Here is an 18,330-nt window from a genome sequence, read left to right as displayed (position 1 = left end):
AAATATTACACACATTCCACCATTTGGTCACACACTAAATTCAGCCGAAGTATATAGTCCCTAGAATCATAGCTACAGAAATTAGTATGGTAGATACAAAACACTTTGGTTCATGCACAAGGGATCATGGGGTTGTATATACAAAGAACAATGGGAAGTTTGGTCCATTTGCTACAAGTAGAAGCAGGCTAATTCTGAGTGTTTTAGGAGAACTCTTCCTTGCCGAGATGTAACAGCAATGGACAGGACTATTATAGGTGACCTGCAAGGGGTAAAATGGGATTTTGTTCCTTCATAATATATAAAGGTGACCTGAATATTTTTCCCCGATTTGAGATTCAGGTTCTCTCTACCCTGGAAGACTCTATGGACAGCTGGAGAACTAGCTACGTAGATTCCAAGGACAGGAGGGACCACTGTGATCATCTAGTCTGACATCCTGTGCAACATAAGCCATAGGACTGCCCCCAAAATAATTTCTGCTTGAATTACAGAGAAATATCCAATCTTGATTTAAAAAGTGCAAGTGATGGGAAAGCCACCATGACCCTTGGTAAATTGTTGCAATAGTTCATTACCCTCATTGTTAAATTCATGAATTTATGGCATCAGAAAAGCCAAGGAAGTGAATCTTTGTTAATTGGGAGGGAGTGGCATTTTCATTCACACTGTTTATAACTCTTGGGCTTTGATTGTTCACTTTGTTAATCCCCTATTAGGTCAGCCACTAAGGAGAAAAGCTCTCTGTCTGTATTACCACCACCACCACCACCCCAGCCCCTATCTTCAATTAAGGACTGAGAAATTTCCCAATCTACATTTGAGTCAGCCAAGACGTTTTCCCAAAAAAGCAGGAATGTCTTAATTTGAAATTCCTAATACATCTAAGGTACAAAACAAGCAGAAAGAAACATTTTCAGACTCTCTTTATAGAATCATAAAATCGTAGGACTGGAAGGGACCTCGAGAGGTCTTCCAGTCCAGTCCTCTGCACTCAAGGGAGGACTGAGTATTATCTAGACCATCCCTGGCAGGTGTTTGTCTGCTCTTAAACATCTCCAATGATGAAGATTCCACAACCTCCCTAGGCAATTTATTCCAGTGCTTAACTACCATGACATTAGGAAGTTTTTCCTAATTTTTCCTAATGTCCAACCTAAACCACCTTTGCTGCAATTTAACCCCATTGCTTCTTGTCCTACCCTCAGAGGTTAAAAAAAACAATTTTTCTCCCTTCTCCTTGTAACAACCTTTTAAGTACTTAAAAACTATTATGTCCTACTTCAGTCTTCTCCTCCACACTAAACAAATCCAATTTTTTCAATCTTCCCTCATAGGTCATGTTTTCTAGACCTTTAATCATTTTTGTTGCTCTTCTCTGGACTTTCTTCAATTTGTCCACATCTTCCCTGATGTGTGGCGCCCAGAACTGGACACAATACTCCAGTTGAGACCTAATCAGCGTGGAGTAAAGCGGAATAATTACTTCTCATGTCTTGCTTACAACATTCCTTCATCCAGAATGATGTGTTACACTGTTGACTCATATTTAGCTTGTGATCCCCCAGACTCCTTTCCTTCTTAGGCAGTCATTTCTCATTTTGTGTGTGTACAACTGATTGTTCCTTCCTAAGGGGAGTACTTTGCAATTGTCCTTATTGAATTTCATCCTATTTACTTCAGACCATTTCTCCAGTTTGTCCAGATCATTTTGAATTTTAATCCTATCCTCCAAAGCACTCGTAACCCTTCCCACCTTGGTATCGTCTGCAAACTTTGTAAGTGTATTCTCTATGCCATTATCTAAATCATTGATGAAGATATTGAACAGAACTGGACCCAGAACTGATCCCTGCGGGACCCCACTCCATATGCCCTTCCAGCTTCATTGTGAACCACTGATAACTACTCTCTGGGAACTGTTTTCCAACCAGTTATGCACCCATCTTATAATAGCTCCATCTAGGTTGTATTTCCCTAGTTTGTTTATGAGAAGGTCATGTGGGACAGTATCAAAAGTCGTACTAAAGTCAAAATATACCACATCTACCGCTTTCCCCCATCCACAAGGAATGTTACCCTGTCAAAGAAAGCTTTTAGTTTGGTCTGACACAATTTGTTCTAGACAAATCCATGCTGACTGTTACTTATCACCTTATTATCTTCTAAGTGGTTTGCAAACTGATTGCTTCATTATTTGCTCCATTATCTTTCCGGGTACTGAAGTTAAGCTGACTGGTCTATAATTCCCCAGGTTGTCCTTATTCCCTTTTTTATAGACTGGCACTATATTTGCCCTTTTCCAGTCATCTTGCCCTCTTCCATGACTTTTCAAAGATAGTCGCTAATGGCTCAGATATGTCCTCAGTCAGCTCCTTGAGTATTATACATGCTAAAGAAGCAAGAACAGGCCCCAAACCAACATTTTCCTTTATAGGCACCATGCAGGAGAGGGTTCTCCTTCCTCTGAAGCATCATGTATAGGTCACTGCCACAGGCAGGTGATGGGTTTAAATGGACCAATGATCTGTTGGAGTTCTTATGACACAATCATTGTCAACACATCTCCTCAGATTTCTTCCCGTTATCATTCTAGCACAATCTCATTCAAGCCAACCCTTCATATCTTCTTCAGGCAGCAAGACAAGACAGGGGGCCCTCAAGTAGCTCTCCTCCAGTGGCAGCAAAATGGTACTTACGGGAGCTTCGTCGCCAGGTCCCAGCACAAACAGGCTGACTTTCACGTAACCTTTGGCCCCAGCAGAAAAGTCTTCGGAGTCAGAAAGGAGCAGCCACTTCCTGAACAAGGCGTGCTCTAAAAGAGAGAAACCGGGTTTCTGGTTTATTCCTGTCTGCCTCATAGGATGGAAAGATTTTGTAGCATCAGAATAAGGGATGGGGGAAAGCATTTCACGGTATTGTCAACCTGAAGCGTTTAAAAAGCCAGTTCTAAAAATGTCATGAAATTGGCTCTAAAGTCATGAGAGTTTTAAAAATAATAAATGTTGAGTTCTTTTTATTTGCCTGCTGGTTTTTGAGCCCATAGGGTGTGTGTCATCAAGCTTTTCTTTGCAACTGTGAGGGCAAGAAACTGACTTCTTTTTCTAGTGAAAGCTGAGAGGCTCACGTAATCACATGACTCCAGGAGCTGGAGCTTAAGAAAACCACCAAACAGCATGAGACATGTGATAAAATTGCAGGAATTGAGGACATTGAGTTCACCTAAACTAAGAACAAGACTTGAACCTTCCTCCAACACATCTGAACTTTTGCATCTGGAAAAAGTTGGGTTGGAGGTTTTGTTTGTTTCTCACCCCTTCGGGTTACAAATGGACAGGGATGGAAAGGATTAAATGGATGTGAGAAAGGCTGGCTTCTCATTGCATTTGCTACATAGATAAAGCAAGCTGCAATGTGACATTCTAATGTCTTTCGCCATATCTAGGCACTCTGTCAGTCCTTCTTTCTCTCTCTGCAGGGACAGCCACCCCAGTCCTTCTAGCTGTAATACAGCCACACTCTTTCCAGCAGGAACCCCCGCCGCCGCTGCCTCTCTGCTAGACCATCCTCACCAGCAGAGCATCCCTCACTCTCCATGGCCCTCTCACTGCTCCCCTGGGTCCAGCTCTCCAGTGTGGAGACATCAGTGGGATAAACCCCACAGCTCCCCTGACTCTCTCTGACCCTCAGCTTCAGCAGGAAACTCCCTCTGCTGACCCTCCTGCCTTCTGTCCTCTCCAGCTCAGGGAGGTCAGCCAGCAAACCCCACTTGACTTGTTGCTCTCCTGCCTTCAGCCTTCCCCCAGGAACCACCTACAACTTCCTCCAGGGACCTTCCACAGTCTCCTGGTCTCTGGCATCTCTCACCTCTCCCTTTTCCTGACTGTCAGGCAGCCCTGATTCACAGTGTCTCCTACATCTAGGGCCCAGGTGTCCTCTTTTAAACCCAACTGAGGTCAGAGGACAAGTCACAGGTGCATGGGTCTCTTCCCTCTTAAAGGGACAGCGTCACCCTGTGACGTGTATATATAACTGTATGTGTTTGTGTGCTTACATATAAATATACATGTGTGCGCACATGCAGACCCCTGCATTTGGCCCATAGAAAGTTGTTGCAAAGAAATGTCCCTATGTTGTCCACATTTGATTTCTTAATTTCAAATCTCGAATGGTCCAAAAATCCCCGTAACTGTTTAACTCACTTGGTTCTGCATAAACTGTCCCGACATCCAGCTATAAAATAAAATGAAAAACAAAATCAAATGCTTAGCCATAGGCTGCACAGAGAAGAGGCCACGATGATTACAAATATCGAGAGAGAGAGAGAGAGAGAGAGAGAGAGAGAGAGATGAAATCACAAATCGTTACCCGAAATTCCCCAATCACAGAGTCTGTCCGGAGAGACCGGGAATCAACAACCTGGAGGAGGGGGGGGGGGGAGAGGAAAGATGCGAAAATGTAAATCCAGCATTTAAGAAAAACCTCACAACCATCCATGCTAAATCATTAGCATTCTCAGCGCACTCAGCTCAGTGGTTTGGAAAGCAGGCCACAACTTGTCACATTTCATCGCAATTCTTTTCTCCTTTCAAATTTAACAAGAAATCAGGGAAATACGTTTTGCAAAAATATCAGGATCATTCCCACCCCCTTCTTTGACACGCTCTAGCAGTTTGTGTTTAACCTCACTCGGGGCCTGATACGGAGCCCCTTGAAGTGAAGGAGCGCGTACCATTGAGTTCAGTGTGTTTCGGGTCAGGAGTGATGTTGGCAGGCCAAGTACCAGCTTATGCCAAGGTCCCTAGGCCTCTGAAAACTGACCAGTGCATGGCTGGGAACCAGTCTGACTCACCTGTGTGTTAGGGTTGTTAAATAGGTATTAGATTTCTAGAGATGTGTTTAGTGTTTGGACTTTATGAAAGCCTTGTAAATTGCTGCCTGCATTAATCTCCCTATTAACAGCTGCATCCTGTTTTATAAGGTCATATTTAAGTATTTGCTCTGTTTCAGAGTAGCAGCCGTGTTAGTCTGTATCCGCAAAAAGAAGAACAGGAGTACTTGTGGCACCTTAGAGACTAACAAATTTATTAGAGCATAAGCTTTCGTGGACTACAGCCCACTTCTATGCATCCGAAGAAGTGGGCTGTAGTCCACGAAAGCTTATGCTCTAATAAATTTGTTAGTCTCTAAGGTGCCACAAGTACTCCTGTTCTTCTTTTTAAGTATTTGCTCTGTAACTATAAAAGTATTTGCTATGACTAAGGCTAAGATTTTGTCACGGTTATTTTTAGTAAAATGCAGGGACAGGTCGCGGGCAATAAACAAAAATTCACGGAAGCCGCGACCTGTCCCTGACTTTTACTAAAAATACCCTGGGGAGGGAGGGGGGGACAAACAGAGCGCTGCCGGGGCTTGCAGCTGCTCCAGCCCTGCCGCTGCTTCTGCGGCAGGGGCTGACTACTGCTGCTCCAGCCCAGGGGGGCTGACCCAACCCCAGCTGCTGCTCCGGTGGGCCAGGGACTGCTGCTCGGGCGGCCCCAGGGCTGGCCGCCACGCAGAGCTTCCGGCAGCCCTGGCCAAGAAGAAATCACGAAGGTCCTGGAAAGTCATCCATGACCTCCATCACAGAATCATAGCCTTAGTTATGACACTGGGGAAAAACCTACTCAGTAGAGAGGCATTACCAAGGGTGAAATACTGGTTTACCACCAGAGGCGTCATCTCCTGCCCAACAAAAGAAGGCCCATGGACACCAGACAAGCCATTGTGGAACATCAGGAGACAAACAACTTTGCTGATTGCTCCCCACACACCTATGAAGAGGAGACCTGCACAAATGCTCGTCCCATCAGTTTGAACTCTGGGGGAAGGGAATAAAAACACCTGACCAGAAGGAACTTTATCACTATGCTGCTGACCTGTGAGGGGAAAAGACTTTTGAGCATAAGCAAGAGATCTCCAGTTGGTTAGCCCAGGTTAGCCCTAAAGAACATACAGAACTTGCTTATTATAACAGCTTCTAAAAGGCAATAGAAGCTAAGACTGTAACTCATTTGTATGTATGTTCACCTGTTTTAACCTTGTAAATAACTCTCATTTCTTTTCTTAGTTAATAAAACTTTTAGTTAGTTTATTATAGGACTGGCTACAAGCCTGGTCTATGGTGTAGGTTCGAAGGTGCAATTGACCTGAGGTAAGTAACTGGCCCTTTGGGACTGGGAGTAACCTGAATAGTGTTGGGGTATTTGATGCAAGGAACCATCGACCACAAAAGTATTCCTAGAATACTCAAGGAGCTAATAGAGGAGGTATCTGAGCCTCTAGCTATTATCTTTGGAAAGTCATGGGAGACGGGAGAGATTCCAGAAGACTGGAAAAGGGCAAATATAGTGCCCATCTATAAAAAGGGAAATAAAAACAACCCAGGTAACTACAGACCAGTTAGTTTAACTTCTGTGCCAGGGAAGATAATGGAGCAAGTAATTAAGGAAATCATCTGCAAACACTTGGAAGGTGGTAAGGTGATAGGGAACAGCCAGCATGGATTTGTGAAGAACAAATTATGTCAAACCAATCTGATAGCTTTCTTTGATAGGATAACGAGCCTTGTGGATAAGGGTGAAGCGGTGGATGTGGTATACCTAGACTTTAGTAAGGCATTTGATACGGTCTCGCATGATATTCTTATCGATAAACTAGGCAAATACAAATTAGATGGGGCTACTATAAGGTGGGTGCATAACTGGCTGGATAACCGTACTCAGAGAGTTGTTATTAATGCTTCCCAATCCTGCTGGAAAGGCATAACAAGTGGGGTACCGCAGGGGTCTGTTTTGGGACCGGCTCTGTTCAATATCTTCATCAACGACTTAGATATTGGCATAGAAAGTACGCTTATTAAGTTTGCAGATGATACCAAACTGGGAGGGATTGCAACTACTTTGGAGGACAGGGTCATAATTCAAAATGATCTGGACAAATTGGAGAAATGGTCTGTGTTAAACAGGATGAAGTTTAACAAAGACAAATGCAAAGTGCTCCACTTAGGAAGGAAAAATCAATTTCACACATACAGAATGGGAAAAGACTGTCTAGGAAGGAGTACGGCAGAAAGGGATCTAGGGGTTATAGTGGACCACAAGCTAAATATGAGTCAACAGTGTGATGCTGTTGCAAAAAAAGCAAACATGATTCTGGGATGCATTAACAGGAGTGTTGTGAGCAAGACACGAGAAGTCATTCTTCCGCTCTACTCTGCTCTGGTTAGGCCTCAGCTGGAGTATTGTGTCCAGTTCTGGGCGCCGCATTTTAAAAAAGATGTGGAGAAATTGGAAAGGGTCCAAAGAAGAGCAACAAGAATGATTAAAGGTCTTGAGAACATGACCTATGAAGGAAGGCTGAAAGAATTGGGTTTGTTTAGTTTGGAAAAGAGAAGACTGAGAGGGGACATGATAGCAGTTTTCAGGTATCTAAAAGGGTGTCATAAGGAGGAGGGAGAGAACTTGTTCACCTTAGCCTCTAAGGATAGAACCAGAAACAATGGGTTTAAACTGCAGCAAGGGAGGTCTAGGTTGGACATTAGGAAAAAATTCCTAACTGTCAGGGTGGTTAAACACTGGAACAAATTGCCTAGGGAGGTTGTGGAATCTCCGTCTCTGGAGATATTTAAGAGTAGGTTAGATAAATGTCTATCAGGGATGGTCTAGACAGTATTTGGTCCTGCCATGCGGGCAGGGGACTGGACTCGATGACCTCTCGAGGTCCCTTCCAGTCCTATAATCTATGAATCTATGAATCTATGAAAGCAGGTTTGCCTGGCTGGGGTGCCCAAAGGGACTGTCTGTGACTCCGTGGTTAGGCTGCTATGGTGCTTGAGAGCTTGGTACTTGGTTGGTGAAATCTAACTGCAGAAAACACATCCAGTTCGGGATTCGTGCCCTGGTTTGTGCCAGTCCGCCCTGAGGTTGGCACTCACAGTCGTGAGCAACTCCAGGCAGCTTGATGGCAGGGTCTGGTACTTTCGATGCCAAAGGCCCCAGGTCTGATCCCTGCCCATGCCCGTGCTGTCTGTATATACATGGGCACCCCAGCAAGTGAGTGCAGAGCTGGGACGAGTGGATTGTTTCCTATGAGACAACTCTGGCTTTAGTGGCTTTGCATCCCTCACATCAGGGTGAGGCTAAACATATCCCAGCAGAGCCTTCATCTCCAGTACAGAGATGCCACCCTGAAAGACAACAGATCCCAGCATGCAATGCTCCATTCAGATCAGAGCTGCCAGCCAGCCCCTGCAGCCTCTCCAATCATACCAGTGATAAGGGGGGCTGCAAATTGCTTAGCATTGTACCAGCTAGATACGACTCCCAAGCGAGTGGCTGCACATGGTCCTTACCTGGGTCAAAGTTTGGAGGTCCAGCCCAGCATTATTCCAAGGAACCATAGGGCTACCATGGAGCATGGAAGAGGAGTTTGGCAGTTTTGTCTCGAGAACTTACCGTGATGAATATGGGCTCATCGAACAGCTCAGCCGGAGATTCAAAGACATTGAAGAAAAAGATCTGTTAAAAAATACAGATGAGACAAAGATCTGAAACGCGTCCAAAATACGCACAAGGGGCCAGCAAAAAACAGTGGCCTGGCAAAGGTTGGCCCTGACGTAAGTTGATTCAATCGCAGTGCAATCCTTAAAGATGCTTTACACTAGCTGCTGGAATTCAATATTTTTCCACTTCTCATCCGAGGATCTCAGAGCACTTTGCAAGCATCAACTAATTAAGCAGAGCAGTAAACAATCTTTGGTGTAGGCAGGTAAACTGAGGCCCAAAGAGGGGCAATGACTTGCCCAAGGTCACACAGCAGTGCAGAGGTCAATGAGTCTAGACTCATTGTCACCGGCTGAGGATCCACCCCAGGATGTCTGTAGCTTCCAGAGCCAGGAAGCAAATGCTGACGGCCTGATTCTTAGGGCTTTGGTCCAGCCTCTCGACCCACCCCCTCAGCAGCGAGAGCGGGCCGCTGAGCCGGTTTCCATGTATGCTGCTGTCACGTCAAGCAGGAAAGGCTGCCGTTACTCAGACTAACAGAACTAACGATGAAGCAAACGAGGCAGCGGAGCTGGGTGAAAGTGGGCCTCAGCGTTCTCACGTGCAGATGGGGATGAGCACTAAAGATAGGTCCACACTTACGGCGGGTACCTGTAGCTACACACCACAGTGAAAGGCAGGCTGTGTCCACGCTACCGCGTGCAGCGGGAAAGGCTCGGGCCGGGGACAGGCAGCGGGGAAAAGGCTCAGGCGGGAGACAGGCAGCGGGAAAGGCTCGGGCCGGGGACAGGCAGCGGGGAAAAGGCTCAGGCGGGAGACAGGCAGCGGGGAAAGGCTCGGGCGGGGGACAGACAGCGGGGAAAGGCTCGGGCGGGAGACAGGCAGCGGGGAAAGGCTCAGGCGGGAGACAGGCAGCGGGGAAAGGCTCAGGCGGGAGACAGGCAGCGGGGAAAGGCTCAGGCGGGGGACAGGCAGCGGGAAAAGGCTCAGGCAATGGGACAGGCAGCGGGAAAAGGCTCAGGCGGGAGACAGGCAGCGGGGAAAGGCTCAGGCGGGGGACAGGCAGCGGGAAAAGGCTCAGGCGGGAGACAGGCAGCGGGAAAAGGCTCAGGCGGGAGACAGGCAGCGGGAAAAGGCTCGGGCGGGAGACAGGCAGCGGGAAAAGGCTCGGGCGGGGGACAGGCAGCGGGGAAAGGCTCCGGCAGTGGGACAGGCAGCGGGGAAAGGCTCGGGCGGGAGACAGGCAGCGGGGAAAGGCTCGGGCGGGGGACAGGCAGCGGGGAAAGGCTCGGGCGGGGGACAGACAGCGGGGAAAGGCTCGGGCGGGAGACAGACAGCGGGGAAAGGCTCGGGCGGGAGACAGGCAGCGGGGAAAGGCTCGGGCGGGGGACAGGCAGTGGGAGAAGGCTCCGGCAGTGGGACAGTCAGTGGGAAAGGCTCGGGCAGTGGGACAGGCAGCGGGGAAAGGCTCCGGCAGTGGGACAGGCAGCGGGGAAAGGCTCCGGCAGTGGGACAGGCAGCGGGAAAAGGCTCAGGCGGGAGACAGGCAGCGGGGAAAGGCTCAGGCGGGAGACAGGCAGCGGGGAAAGGCTCAGGCAATGGGACAGGCAGCGGGAAAAGGCTCAGGCGGGAGACAGGCAGCGGGGAAAGGCTCAGGCAATGGGACAGGCAGCGGGGAAAGGCTCGGGCGGGAGACAGGCAGCGGGAAAAGGCTCGGGCGGGGGACAGGCAGCGGGAAAAGGCTCGGGCGGGGGACAGGCAGCGGGGAAAGGCTCGGGCAGGGGACAGGCAGCGGGGAAAAGGCTCGGGTGGGAGACAGGCAGCGGGAAAAGGCTCAGGCGGGAGACAGGCAGCGGGAAAAGGCTCAGGCAGGGGACAGGCAGCGGGGAAAAGGCTCGGGTGGGGGACAGGCAGCGGGGAAAGGCTCCGGCAGGGGACAGGCAGCGGGGAAAAGGCTCTGGCTGGGGACAGTCAGTGGGAAAAGGCTCCGGCAGTGGGACAGGCAGCGGGAAAAGGCTCAGGCAGGGGACAGGCAGCGGGGAAAAGGCTCTGGCTGGGGACAGTCAGTGGGAAAAGGCTCCGGCAGTGGGACAGGCAGTGGGGAAAGGCTCTGGCGGGGGACAGTCAGTGGGAAAGGCTCCGGCAGTGGGACAGGCAGCGGAGAAAGGCTCCGGCAGTAAGACAGGCAGTGGGAAAAGCTCCGGCAGTAAGACAGGCAGCGGGGAAAGGCTCCGGCAGTGGCACTGCTAACAAGAACGGCACCGCTTGGGGGTGTAGTGAGCTGTGTCTATACCCGGGCACTCAGGTGTGTAGGGCGCTGTACTCTACTGGTCTAAGCTGTGCCTCACCACCCACACTGCTATTTACACCCGCGCTCGCCGGGCAGGCGTTGCCTGTACTCTCCAGGCTGCCATAAGTGCAGACCTAAACGTGACTTCTTGGCAGGGGGGGAGAGGCAGCGCGACCTAGCGGGTAGGGCACTGGATCAGGACCTGAGGGACCTAGGTGCTGCCCCCAGCTCTGCTATTCTCCTGCTGTGCACTTCTCCGAGCCCCTCTTTCCCCTCCTAGGCTTTGTCTTTCTTTTATATTTAGACCCTAAGCTCTTTGCAGCAGCGGTCACAGCCAGCTGAGGCAGGAGACGATGCAAGCTGCAGCCGGGGCTGGCTAGTGTGGGAACAGGCCCAGGCTGGAGCAGGGACAGGGACAGTCTGTTCAAACTACTGGCAATGAAAATCCCCCTGGCCAGATAGTGAGAGACTGCGTCCCTGGGTGGGTTCTCGCCTGTAGATTGGCTGAACCCTGGTTGAATGGCATGGGCCCAAGCCCAAGGCCTGCAGGTAATGGCCTCTGATGACTCAGCCCGCTCTGGCTCAGGGATGATCCTCAGGCTGACCCAGGCTCAGCTCGGAGCGATCACAGGCAGGGACCATCACACTGTGTGGGTGCCCAGTGCCGAGCACAGGGGGGCCCTGATCTCGGCTGGCGCCTCTACATGTTACTGTAATAAGAAGGTGAGAATCATTTCCTGGCTCTCTCCGGGCACTGGCCGTCCCTGGAGGAGCGTGTGGGCGCGTTTCTGTGCCCCTGTCTGCCACGCAAACGGCAAGTGACTAACGTGCTAGGAGAATGTTCTCAGCTGCTCCATCACACGATCCCTTTCGGGGGCCCTACAGGATCAAGGAAGCCTAGAAGGAGGTTAGACCGAACAACAGCCGGACTCACCTCGTCGAAGAACGGGCCATTCCCTTTGCGGATCCTAGTTCTTTTCGTCTGTCCGGCAACCGTCACTTTCACCACCGATTTGATGTTGACACCGGGAAGCTGCCTGCCCTCTATGACTCGCACCCTGATCTAAAGGCAGGTGGAGGAGGAGAAAAGGGCAACGGCCCATCAGATGCTGGGGAACGCTCAGCTTTCAGCTACACCAGCCCAGCGCACTGGGGTTGCACCCACAGTGGCAGACGGGAGCTCCTGGGACACATCTCCAAGCGCTCCGTCACAACTAGTCATTAACGGAGAAGATGCGGCCCTGAGCTGCAGTGCTTGGCTCCAGCTCCCAGCTCCCGCAGGATTCCCGGGTGCACTGCGGAGCAATGAAGAACCCAGTCTGGTCCCGCACCAGAGGTTTCACTCCTAAGATGTTGCAGTCAATGGGATGGTAAAGGAGGAGCAGCTCGGAGAGGCGAACGTCACACACCCATTGATGCTGCTCACCTGGAAGTCCTGCGGTTTGTTGGACAGCAGCTTTTTCGGGGCGCTTTTCCTCCTCTTAATCCCATGGACGTGGTGTGAAGGAGGCTTCCGGGGGAGCGTGGGCTGCTCCGACCCAGAGGGCCCTGTGGAAGGCTCCGTCTCATCCCCTGTCACTATCTGGTCTTCGGTGTCTTCCTCCCCGGCTGTATCTGGAAGGCATGGGGGTACAGCTCGGTCAGGGAGGACATGGAGAATTGGAATTGAGCCAAGAGATCAGAGATGAACCCACAGAAACAGGCCGGGGCAGTTCGTCAGCGTTAGCTTTGCACAGGAGAAGGGCCCAAGCAGCAAGGGTCAAGCAGCCCAGATTTGTCCCCAATATCCAGACCTCAGGTTGGGTTCACACCACATGACCCCCCAGTGCCGGGCTAGGCCCCGAAATCTGTCCCAGCTCAACAGGATGCACACAGCTCCCCAAGCAGCCATCACCACGTCCTACGGCAGGGGTTGTCACAACACGTTTTGGTGGCCACCAATTCTTGCTGGTGGCCGCTCTGACAAACCCGTCTCTCTGTCCCTGTCTCCCGTGGCCCGGGAAAGGTGGGCTGGGAATTCACTGGCCGCCTGTGGAGTCCCAGGCTCCCCGTCCCCTGGCCGGGCGGTAGAGCTACCCAGGGGAGCGCCTTGGGAACCGAACACCTCAGCGCCTCCAGCACCACACACACCGGCTCCACATGTCCCCAGAGGCGCTGCCCGGAGCCCCCAAGGAGGCTGCACAGTGCGGGGTGCTGACCCCTGCTGGCGACACCAGCGCAAACACCAAGGTGGTGCGCATCTCACTGCCCTTGGGCACAGCTATTCAGGAGTAACAGGAGGGAGGGGCTGCTGCTTCCCCCATGCTTTGGAGGATGTCAGGGCCGCAAAAACATCTGCTGGCAGCCCCATTCGAGGCATGCTGTCCTAGGGGCCTAGGGTGGAAATACTCCACAACTTCTGCTACTCTTCCCTAAGCCTGGTATCTGGGAGCACGTGCACCCCTAGCAGACACAGGCGCTGACTTTCATTTTTCCGGGTGTTTGCTCCACCCCCATCCGCCCTGAGGTCCTGCCCCTACTCACCCCTTCCCCCAAGGCCTCACCCTCGCTCCGCCTCTTCCCACCCACCCCTGCCCCCTCTCCCGAGGTCCCGCTCTTGCTCCGCCTCTTCCTGTCCCCACTCCACCCACTTTCCCCAGCGCCTCCCACCCGCTGCCGAACAGCTGATCGGTGAGTGGCTGATGGGTGCTGAGCACCCACTATTTTTTTCTGTGGGTTCTCCAGTCCCGGAGCACCCACCGAGTCGGCGCCTATGCTAGCAGGGATGTTTTCTTACTTACTAGACCGGGGGAGAGAGGTGAGGGGGAAGCATTCCCTAGGATCCATCTTAAAACGAGAGCCTGGAAAGCCAATTTCTCAGAGCAGTTACAGCTTTAGCTCCCAAGCTCAGGGTGCACAAAGCACACACTCAGATCTCTGCAAGAGCTGACACCCAGCACAGCATCATCTGTTGGTTATGATACGCGTGACCCACACTAGAGAAGTGCACCGATTTCTGTCCTCCACTTGGGGCTAATCTCTTAGAATCGTAGAATCACAGAATACCAGGGTTGGAAGGGACCTCAGGAGGTCATCGAGTCCAACCCCCCGCTCAAAGCAGGACCAACCCCCAACTAAATCATCCCAGCCAGGGCTTTGTCAAGCCGGGCCTTAAAAACCTCTAAGGATGGAGATTCCACCACCTCCCTAGGGAACCCATTCCAGTGCTTCACCACCCTCCTAGTGAAATAGTGTTTCCTAATATCCAACCTAGACCTCCCCCACTGCAACTTGAGACCATTGCTCCTTGTTCTGTCATCTGCCACCGAGAACAGCCGAGCTCCATCCTCTTTGGAACCCCCCTTCAGGTAGTTGAAAGCAGCTATCAAATCCCCCCTCATTCTTCTCTTCTGGAGACTAAACAATCCCAGTTCCCGCAGCCTCTCCTCATAAGTCATGTGCTCCAGCCCCCTAATGATTTTCGTTGCCCTCCGCTGGACTCTTTCCAATTTTTCCACATCCTTCTTAAAGGGCTTGGCAACCTGCTGTAGAGATGGGTGAAACTTTTTAGCCAAAGCTGCTTTTTGGGGGGGAAAAATGCAGATTTGGTGACAAAACATTTTGCCCATTCACGCCAATTTTGCTGAATTGTTCGGTGTGGGTGGGGGATGGGGAGGAATCTGGAAAAAAACAAAGTTGATTTTTTTTTTGGTGGTGGTTTGAAGCGACTTTTGGTGTCAGCATTTCCTTGATTTTTAACAAACCCAAAAACATTTTAAAATAGTTAAAATCGAAACAAAGCCGTTCAATTTTGTCAACACAAAATGGTTCATTTGACCCCAAATGAAATTTTTTCCACCATTTGATTCGCTCAAAATGTAAACAGTTTTCCGCTTTGGTCCCAACCTAAAGGCCAGCGAATTAAGACATCTCTTATTCACCCAGCTCTAGTCGGCCGCTGCTTCAAGCTAATGGAGGAAGTCCCACGCTAGAGGCTGACGCGTTTAGCGCAGCCGGTCCCAGGTTCAAACCCCCTCTCCCAGCACAAGCAGGGTTGGTTGTAAGCATGGCGGCAGGGGTGCCGGAACGGGGAGGGCTAGAGCCCCATCACTTTTTACCGGGGGGAGGGGGCAGAGAGGAGCAAGCGGGTTGCGGGGCCTCAGGGGAAGAGGTGGGGCAGGGGCGGGGCCTCGGGGAGAAGAGATGCCAGTGGCCCCCCTGCACTTTTAGGGCGCTTCCATCACACCTGTGTGGCACCAGCTATGTCCCATTAGCTGGGGGCAGTGGCACACTCATCAACCTCTTGAAAGTGACGGAAACACACATACCCCTGCTGTGGGTCACCTCCCCACACACACACACGCACAAACACACGAAACAGGCAAAGCCCCAGAGGCTAGAAGCCACATTTTGGATGAAGCTGCTGCCATGCGAAATTCAACTCCCCGGCCAGCCTGCGAGGGAGAATGATACTGGATAGGCGGTTCATCACCACCATGATGAAGGGTGGGGAACTCACTGTCCCTGGACTGAGAATGTTCTCTGTTGATTTTGCAGGACTGGGGCAAGAAGGCCCTCAATTACCCAGTGCCCTGGGGAAAACACCGACAAGAAGTGGCCAGGGGGGTGCCGGCAGGGCCGGATCAATGCAGATTTGCATGCGAACAGAAAGAAGTTCGCTTGCTTGAGCTGGTGGCGTTGGGACCTGGCGCATGGAGTTGTAGCCCCATTCGGGGCGGCCCAGCTAGCCCACTGCCCTGACGGAGAAGCAGCTGGCCCACATTTCAGCGAGTGGCGCTGCACGCTGGCCCACAGGGTCACAGCACCACTCAGGTTTGGCCCGGCCCCTCTCCATCACAAGGAGCTGCAGGATGAGACGCTGGTCCCAGCATGGCCAGCCCGGCTGCAGTGAGTGTACAATGTGGCTCTTCGTTGTCATTCCTTAGAACGCAGGGGCCCAGAAGTGCATCGGTGCATGGGTACACTTGTGCTGCTGGAAGCTGGCTAGTGCAGGCCCAGCCTCAGAGTGTCACAGCTAAACGCAAGGTGAAACAGACGCTTTGGCATAAGTCGTTAGCACATTTCAAGGGACCGTTGGAGGTGAAGTGGCCTTTTAACACCCCTCCAGTCATAGGGAGGAAAGGAGGGGGGCAGCAGTGGGGCGGGAGGGGTTGTTAGTGGGTTACAGGATGTTGTAATGAGCCATAAATCCAGTGTCTCTGGTCAGGCCGTGATTTTGAGTGTCTAACAGAGTAATGAATTTAAGCTCCCAGGCTCGTCTTTGGAAAGTTCCGGGCAGGTTTCCTTTGCGGATGAGGACTGAGAGGTCAGATACGGAGTGATCGCTTGGTGAAAAGTGTTTGCCCACGGGTGATGGGGTGTTTTTGTCTTTGATCATTTCCCTGGGTGAGTTCATTCGAGAGCGCAGTGATTGTCTGCTTTCAGCCACATAGTGGTTATTGGACATTTAGTGCACTGGATGACATACAGCACGTGTTGTGATGGGCATCTGCAGGACCCATGGATCTCGAAAGGTGTGTTGTGGGGGGTGTTGATCAGTGTAACAGTGGAGATATGTCTGCAGGCTTCGCAAGGGTTGTTCTGGCAGGATCTGGTGCCGCTTTCAGCTGGTGCACCTGGGGCTAATATCCAGGGGGGTATTAACAGGAGTGTCCTATGTAAAACACAGGAGATCACTGTCCCGCTCTACTTGACACTGGTGAGGCCTCAGCTGGAGCCCTGTGTCCAGTTCTGGGGGCCACACTTGAGGAAAGATGAGGATAAATTAGAGAGCGACCAGAGGAGAGCAACAAAAATGAGAAAAGGTTTCAAAAACCTGACCGACGATGAAAAGTTAAAAAAAAAACTGGCCATGCTCAGTCTTGAGAAAAGAAGATCTGGAGGATCTGAAAACCATTTTCATATTAGTTAGAGGCTGGTATAAAGAGGACAGTGATCAATTGTTCTCCACATGCACTGAAGGTAGGACAAGAAGTCATGGGCTTCATCTGCATCAAGCGGGATTTAGGTTAGATATTAGGAAAAGCTTTCTAACGCTAAGGGTAGATAAAGCTCTGGAACAGGCATCCAAGGAAGGCGGTGGAATCCCCATCACTGGAGGTTTTGAAGAACAGGTTGGACAAACCCCTGTCAGGGATAGTCTGGGTTTACTGACTTCTTCAGGTCCCTTCTAGGCCAACCTGTCTATGATTCTATACAACTTTTGCAGAGTCTAATGAGGTTCAGATCCAGGCCCATCTCTCTACTAAAAACTTCTGGGAATTCAAAGGTTGGTTGATCACATCGTGTTCACCGCTGGGGCTCAGCTCCCTAGCACTGTGCAAAGTAATGCGCATTGGGAAACATCATCCCAACTATACCTATAACATGATGGGGTCTGAATTAGCTGTTACCACTCAAGAGAGAGATCTTGGAGTCATGGTGGAGAGTTCTCTGGAAACATCCATTCAATGTGCAGCGACAGTCAAAAAAGCGAACAGAATGCTGGGAATCATTAGGCAAGGGATAGATAAGACAGAAAATATCATATCGCCCCTATATAAATCCCTGGTACGCCCACTTCTTGAATACTGCGTGCAGATGTGGTCGCCCCATATCAAAAAAGATATATTAGAATTGGAAAAGGCAACAAAAATGATTACGGGTATGGAACGGCTGCCGTATGAGGAGAGATTAATAAGACTGGGACTTTTCAGCTTGGAAAAGAGACAACTAAGGGGGGATATGACTGAGGTCTATAAAATCATGACTGGTGTGGAGAAAGTAAATAAGGAAGTGTCATAACACAAGAACGAGGGGCCACCAAATGAAATTAATAGGCAGCAGGTTTAAAGCAAACAAAAGGAAGTATTTTTTCACACACCACAGTCAACTTGTGGAACTTCTTGCCAGAGGATATTGTGAAGGCCAAGACTATAACAGAGTTCAAAAAAGAGCTAGATAAGTTCATGGAGGATAGGTCCATGACTGACTATTCGCTAGGATGGGCAGGGATGGTGTCCCTACCCTCTGTTTGCCAGAAGCTGGGAGTGGGTGACAGGGGATGGATCACTACCTGTTCTGTTCATTCTCTTTGAGGCACCTGGCACTGGCCACTGTCAGAAGACAGGATACTGGGCTAGATGGACCTTTGATCTGACCTGGTCTGGCCGTTCTTATGCCTGCAGCAGAACTCAGGGTAATGCTAGCGTTAAAGTCCAGGATAATGGGTTCACTGTGCAGGCCACATAGCACAAACAACACACTTAGCAGAATGCAGCCAAGAAATGCGAGAAATGCACATGCAACAGTGTCTCTTTACCGGTGACGGTGTCGAGCTCAGCTGTGGACGGTGTTGGCTCCGGAGGGGTAGGCGGCGGGAACAGAGGAGCGGCCCCAGGTGGAGGAATGTAGGAAACCTGCAGGTTGAGGAAGGCCTGGAGAACAGAGAAGGATCATTATAAAAGGCTCATATGCCAACAGGACTGAGTAGGTCATTACAGAACAAGTGTCAGTGAT

General features: G+C 50.7%; 1 protein-coding gene across 8 annotated transcripts in view; it reads right to left on the bottom strand.

Annotated features, from left to right (window-relative positions):
- DYSF (dysferlin) overlaps nucleotides 1-18,330 on the bottom strand; it is a 289,365-nt gene that overhangs the window by 194,572 nt on the left and 76,463 nt on the right. For all 8 annotated transcript variants that reach the window (XM_054030057.1, XM_054030060.1, XM_054030064.1 and 5 more), the window contains exons 5-11: nucleotides 18,134-18,248; nucleotides 12,260-12,447; nucleotides 11,768-11,896; nucleotides 8,496-8,558; nucleotides 4,369-4,419; nucleotides 4,203-4,233; nucleotides 2,700-2,815 (exon numbers count right to left, since the gene is read on the bottom strand). In XM_054030057.1, the coding sequence (XP_053886032.1) occupies nucleotides 2,700-2,815; nucleotides 4,203-4,233; nucleotides 4,369-4,419; nucleotides 8,496-8,558; nucleotides 11,768-11,896; nucleotides 12,260-12,447; nucleotides 18,134-18,248 (693 nt within the window). The remainder of the gene's footprint in view (nucleotides 1-2,699; nucleotides 2,816-4,202; nucleotides 4,234-4,368; nucleotides 4,420-8,495; nucleotides 8,559-11,767; nucleotides 11,897-12,259; nucleotides 12,448-18,133; nucleotides 18,249-18,330) is intronic.

The sequence above is a fragment of the Malaclemys terrapin genome, chromosome 5 (genome assembly GCF_027887155.1).
Source record: "Malaclemys terrapin pileata isolate rMalTer1 chromosome 5, rMalTer1.hap1, whole genome shotgun sequence".
Taxonomy (NCBI): domain Eukaryota; kingdom Metazoa; phylum Chordata; order Testudines; family Emydidae; genus Malaclemys; species Malaclemys terrapin.
Note: the sequence above shows the minus strand (reverse complement) of the source record. Positions and strands in the feature narration are given on the sequence as shown.